This window comes from Coturnix japonica, chromosome 3, assembly GCF_054131305.1.
Source record: "Coturnix japonica strain WE chromosome 3, WE-NBRP24, whole genome shotgun sequence".
Lineage (NCBI taxonomy): Eukaryota > Metazoa > Chordata > Aves > Galliformes > Phasianidae > Coturnix > Coturnix japonica.
The window spans coordinates 70,268,983-70,274,982 of record NC_140665.1 but is presented as its reverse complement, the minus strand read 5'-3'; the positions used below and the strand labels follow the sequence as shown (position 1 = coordinate 70,274,982).

Here is a 6,000-nt window from a genome sequence, read left to right as displayed (position 1 = left end):
GAATGCCAGTGGCAATAAAGTAGTGATGAAATTTGATAAATCACAAAGAAACACACAAGGGAAAAAATAAGTCTAATTATACAAACACAGACAGGGACTCTAAATTCACTATTGCTTGAGAAGAAAAAAATCATAAACTGATACTAGACAGCTCTCTGGAAACATCAAGTCAAGCACTCAGCATCAAGTAAAAATGTGAAACAAAATATTTGGATGATTAAGGAAGAAACTGTAAACAAAATAGAAAACATATATATATATATCACAATCACTGTATAAATACATCAGTTTGCTATATCACCGTATAAATACATCATACGCTCTTATGTTGAATAATTCATGCAGCCCTGGTCATTCTATTTCTGAAGAAAGGTCAAAACAGAGAGGGAAAGGGAGACATGAAGAGAAAATAAATTCACCAGATCTAGGACAAATTCAGACTATTAAACATAGTGCAGCACCTGATTTGGGAAGCATTTGAACTGTATATATTGGGTAGGAGAGCCCTGGAGGTGCTTGGAAGTTTATATATGAAGATGTCTATAATCTTCAGAAAACAGTGGATGACTCCCTACACTTGCCAGGTACACAGGCCTGCATAGACCTTAGGGTTGAGTTAATGCAAGTACTCTTACCTTATGCAGAACTAAGTATCTTCTTGGGGAAGGTGACAGACAACAATAGGAAAAGATTTACAGGAAAAGTATTGGCAAGGTAAAAAAAAAAAAGTGCAGTCAAAATAACCATGCTCCTTCTCCCTCAATATTCATTGAAATATTTTTTTTTCTTTTTCCCCCCAGCCTTTTTCCTACAAGAAAAGTTCCACATGACTACTGAAATAGCTTATACCGAATCCTTTACTAAATCTTGCATCCAGTTCAGTGTCTGAACTCAGAAGATACATTTACCAGAGATTATGTCACACTTTGCAATTGAAATGATAGGATGTTGGAGTTGGAAGGGTTGGGGGAGTAGCTGTTATTCCCTTTTTATTTCTTTTTTCTTTTTATTTATTTATTTATTTATTTGCTATTTTTCTGTTTTGGTTTGGTTTGTTTTCTGTTTTGTTTTGTTTTGTTTTGTTTTTTTCCTGTCTTTTATCTGGGTTTTTTTTTTTGGTTTGTTTGTTTTGTTTTTTTTTTTTTAGTAGCAGAGGATAGGAAGATGTCACACAGTAGAATAATATTTCAGTGCCAGCCAGTAGGTACACACAATTTCCCTACCTACTACCATGCCAGAAGGTAGAATTACACTATATCCAGAGCTTTCCAAAATATAATCTATATAAATATTCACTATATTTTGATATTGCTTTACGTTTTTATTGCAAAAAGTTGTATGCAACTATTTAATGTTTTTGTAGAAAATAAGTAAAAATTAAATGTAAAAATATTTTATTATGGGGAGATGACACTGCTTTGAAATTGTTTTATTTCAGTGGTACATGGAATTTTATAAAATTTGAGTCACATTTGATTCTACAAGAGAGGAATTTATGCAGGGTAGATTTTGTAGGCTGACTCAGTGGCTAACGTTAAATCTAATGTTACTACAGTAATGGTGGAGAGAAATAACTGAGTTGGACATGATTCTTCAAGCACTGCTAGGCATTGTTAACTCTCTGCACGGGTTATGTTATTTAATAGCTGAAAGCTCTACATTAACAGAGTAGGCTTTGTAAAACTCATCACTAAAATGATACCCTGAGGTGACAAGAGTTCAGTTATCTTAAGCAAAGTTCAAACTGAATACAATAAAAAAAAAGTAATTGGCAATTGCTGCTGAGAATCCAGTAAGCCACCATTTACCAAAATCTTCAAGCAAATTCTGGGCAAACCCAACCAGTTAAGGTTTATTAGCAACATTTCAGATATGACTTTCTGCAATTGTATTTTCATCTCCTAAATGAATTATTTGAATTCTATCTAGAGTCACCAGGATAGTCTTAAATGAAGCTGTTGTCTCCACTAGATAATGCTTAAACTATTCCACTGCTAGCAGAGACTAAATCCATGTATTTATTATATTGATAAAGTGTCACAACTACCAAAATATCCATTGCTGTCTTCTAAAACTTATTTAAAACATAACAAACACAAGTAGTAATTATCTATAGTACCCTAAACGTGAACACTTTGAAGTCAGAAGTACCAAGCAAAAAGTGTCTATATATATCAAAGTAATAGATTACTCCATTACCTGGAGTAATCTCTCAACTATCATACCATTATATCTGCCACACTATAGCAATGTCTAAAAACAGTTTAATTGGTTGCAGCAACATGAGGCTTTCCATTATGCTTTCTGACAAACTTTCCCAGACAAAATGGAAGAGCTGTGATGAGAGTTTAAACGGAGACATATTCTGTGGTAAAACAAAAACAAAGTTACTTCTTGTAAGCAGATCTAATTAACAGTTCCTAACAAAGCTGGCAATGTGCCATATCTCTAAGAGACTGGTTTTGCTCTTTGCAACCTACTCAGTAGAGATGTCTGACCACAGAAGCAGAGGAGAAGGAGGTGAGGAAGGGTTTAGACTGGTCACTTTAAAAATTTCTTATTAGTGAAGGGGTAGTTTAGTCTGACAGTCTAAAAATGCTGATTTTCCAGCTTACTTCTAAAAAATGTCATTTTTTTTAAAGGGAAATAAAGTCAAATCAGCATAATTAAAATAATTCCAATTGCTAAGATAAAAATTCATGTAAAATTTTAAATTTATTTTCTTTTCAATGAAAAATTCCCCTCCCCCCCCCATCTTTTTTTTATGATTTTTTTTTATTTTATTTTTGATACTGAAACAGTTATTTTCAGCTTTAGAAGAAACTACTCCAATGTTTTTCTTCCATGTTTATTTTACTGTAAATATTATGATTTCTGCTTCTTTCAGATCTGGTGTGAAATGACATTTCAGAATGTCCTGGACTAGTTAAACTATTCAAATTCTGTTTCTCAACAAGGCCTATTTGTAAGCAGTGGCAAAGACTTCCATTGATTTGTCTGAACAAGAAAGGCTAAAGGATACTTCCTGCCACTTGCATCATCAGTAGAAGTAAATCTGTATCATCCCAGCTTAAACATCTTCCCAAGTAGTACTTAAAAAATGTTTGATTTAGCTGCTTCTCCTTCTCCTTTGCTCTTCCATATACATATTTTGTGTATAAGAGGGGAGCTAAAAAGAAGATGGGGAAGCAGGATTATAAATAGTATGAGGAGCTTCCAGGGCAGGCTTCCAGGGTAGCTTTGCTGGCTCTTCTCTCCCTAGCAGCATCGCCATGTCCTGCTTCACCTTCCTCCTGAAATCATCATGCTCTTCAGATGTGGTCTTTCATTCTTGGCATTAGTCATAATCCTCAGTTTGTCAGGTGTGTGTTCTGGCCTCTCCCATACACCTCTGTTTACTCTTCCTCCTGTTGCCAGTCTGTTCCTCCCTTCTTCTCCATTCCTTTCCATGCTTCTTTTCTACATTTCCATCCTCTAATCCCAACTACAGTCCTTATGTGCTTTAAAAAAATGCCTCATAGCGTTCACTGTGCCTCCAAACCAATCTCATGATCTTATGGTTATATCTCTTGTTTTGCTTCCCCTTTCTGCTTCCTTTGTCTCCTGCCATTATGTCATTTCTATTCAGGCAGTCATCTCTTCTGGAAAGGGATTTTTCTTGTTCTCTGTTTTGCAAAGCACCTGGCATGTTTTTGATTCTGTCAAACAAATAATAACAACAGATATGAAATTGGCAGTGCAGCAGTATTCTGGTAGAAGGAAGTAATAGAGGCAAATTATACTATCATTGTCATTGCCATGTATACACCGCTACTTGACAGAAAAAAGACTTGTTCACTCACTAAGTAAACATCAATAAACCCAAAGAATCCCAAGCAGGTATCACTAACATGAAGAAAATGTATTTGTGCTTCATTTTGGTTTGTAATGACCCAAAAGGTTGTACTTGGTAATTTCAGTATTTAAAGTAAAGGAAGGTAAATGACTGCAGTGCAGTTTATTGGATGGGTGTTTGGGTACTAAATCAGGGACAGGATGATATTGATAACTCTTAATAACACAAGAGCAGGAAAAGAGTGAGATGGGTGTGTTAATTCAATTAAACCTCTGCTTAATTAAAAAAGATACATGTGGTAGGTAGCTTCTAGTGTACAAACTAATAAGGCAGAATCTCCTGTAACCTAACTGATACTATCAGAATCTCCCAGTATTGCTGAACAGTGTTATAAAATATTTTAAACTACTTAGCTACTACATGATACTAAGTACCTCAAGACAATTTTTATGTTACTTTTGTTACCAAAGAAAAACAGTTACAAAAGCCTGGGGGAAAAAAAAAAAAAAAAAAGAAAGAAAAATGAAAGGAAAAAAGATTACATTTATTTTACTGCTTTTTTTTTTTTCCCCTTCTTCTTTTCTTTTCTTTTCTTTTCTTTTCTTTTTCTTTTTTTTTTTTTTTTTTTTCCTTTTTCTTTTTTCTTTTCTTTTGTGGCAAATTGGCCATGTAAAATGTATAAAACAATATAGCTTTAGGACTACTGGATTTAGGCCAGGATTTAAAAAAAATATATATTATGCATATTGTTAGCTATCTTTTAACTAAATTATTTGAAAATTCCTGAGAGAAAAAGCAGTCTTTTACAGACTCCAAGACAAGCAAATGTAGCACTAATACTAAAGAAAAATAAACCAGCAAAGGAATGGCCTCCTGCCTCACCAACCAATATCCTTACAGCTTTTTCCAAAGTAGTGTATGTTTTTCTGTCACAAGGATTAGATTATTTAATGTGTAAAACAAAGGGAAGGTACTTATTCAAGACAATAACATTATTCATACATTGTAACATACAATATGCTTCTGTCACCAGACTGGACAAAATGGGAGCAGATGTTTTATGGAGACGATCTGACAATATTAACGGCCATAATGTCTGAGCTTTCGCAACACAAAACAAAAACAAACAAGCAAACAAACAAAAAAACAGCTATAGGAAGCAATCTGATTAGGTTTTTAGGGTTTTTTTTTTTGTTTGTTTGGGTTTTTTTGGACCTGCCCTTTGAAAGCCCAGTAATGCAAAGAATGTGTGAGAAAAGAATGCAGCAAAAAAGAACTTGGAGATAAATCCTCTTCAAAAAGAAGACTTTTTTATTTTCTTTTTGACTACATTTCTTTGTACTATTTAGATGGCAAGTAAGTCTTTGAATTATTAAAAATGGTTGATGTAAATTTATTCAAAGTTTAAGGCAACTAGTAGTCACAAATAGCACTTAGATAAATAGGCATTTTAAACCTCAGGTCATATTTTCATTGACAGTGTATCTACTGATTTTATTTATTTATTTTTTTTAATTATTATTATTATTATTTAATTAGCATCACTGGATAATTTATGTATACCCTGTACTTCCTGGCTTTACTTTGGCCTGCACCTGGCTGTCATTGCAAAGTGCTACTTTATCTAGAGCAGAGCCCAAGTGCAAGCTAACAAGGATGAAACTTCAACAAATGGGACTTGAGGATCCCTATGTGACATGTAATAAATCAATATGTTTTTTCTTTACATCTTTACAACCAAGCTATTCATCTTCACTGTACTAAAATTCTAGCTGTCTTCATGCCCAATGTCATTCCAGGCTTATTTCCCTCGGAAGAAATAGAAATCAAAGATGGAAATTCAGGAAAATAAAGGCTGAAGACCATGGCTAAACTAGGTGATAGGGGCTTCAGTTCTTTGCTTTGGCAGCTTTATGGTCAGATTTAGTATTCATTTATCTTGGTTCTGATGCCTTCCATGTCCATCCTTGTATTTATTAATGAGCCAAACAAACATATGCATGCATGAGTTTCTACTTGAACCCTAGCTCCAAAGAAAGGAAATCCTATGCAAACTTGTACTTGGCACACTTATGAGGATCTTGGGTATGCCAACATGTATTCCAGCATCAAATCTGCAAGAATCCTGAAGAAGCATGTTCTGGGATTCATAGCCTCAACCCATC

The 6,000-nt window shown here is 34.2% G+C and overlaps 1 protein-coding gene across 4 annotated transcripts in view; it reads right to left on the bottom strand.

Annotated features, from left to right (window-relative positions):
* Nucleotides 1-1,377: 1,377 nt before the first annotated feature.
* EPHA7 (EPH receptor A7) overlaps nt 1,378-6,000 on the bottom strand; it is a 157,636-nt gene continuing 153,013 nt past the window's right edge. For all 4 annotated transcript variants that reach the window (XM_015858872.3, XM_015858876.3, XM_015858873.3 and 1 more), the window contains one exon: nt 1,378-3,698. In XM_015858872.3, the coding sequence (XP_015714358.2) occupies nt 3,503-3,698 (196 nt within the window). In that variant the 3' untranslated portion in view covers nt 1,378-3,502. The remainder of the gene's footprint in view (nt 3,699-6,000) is intronic.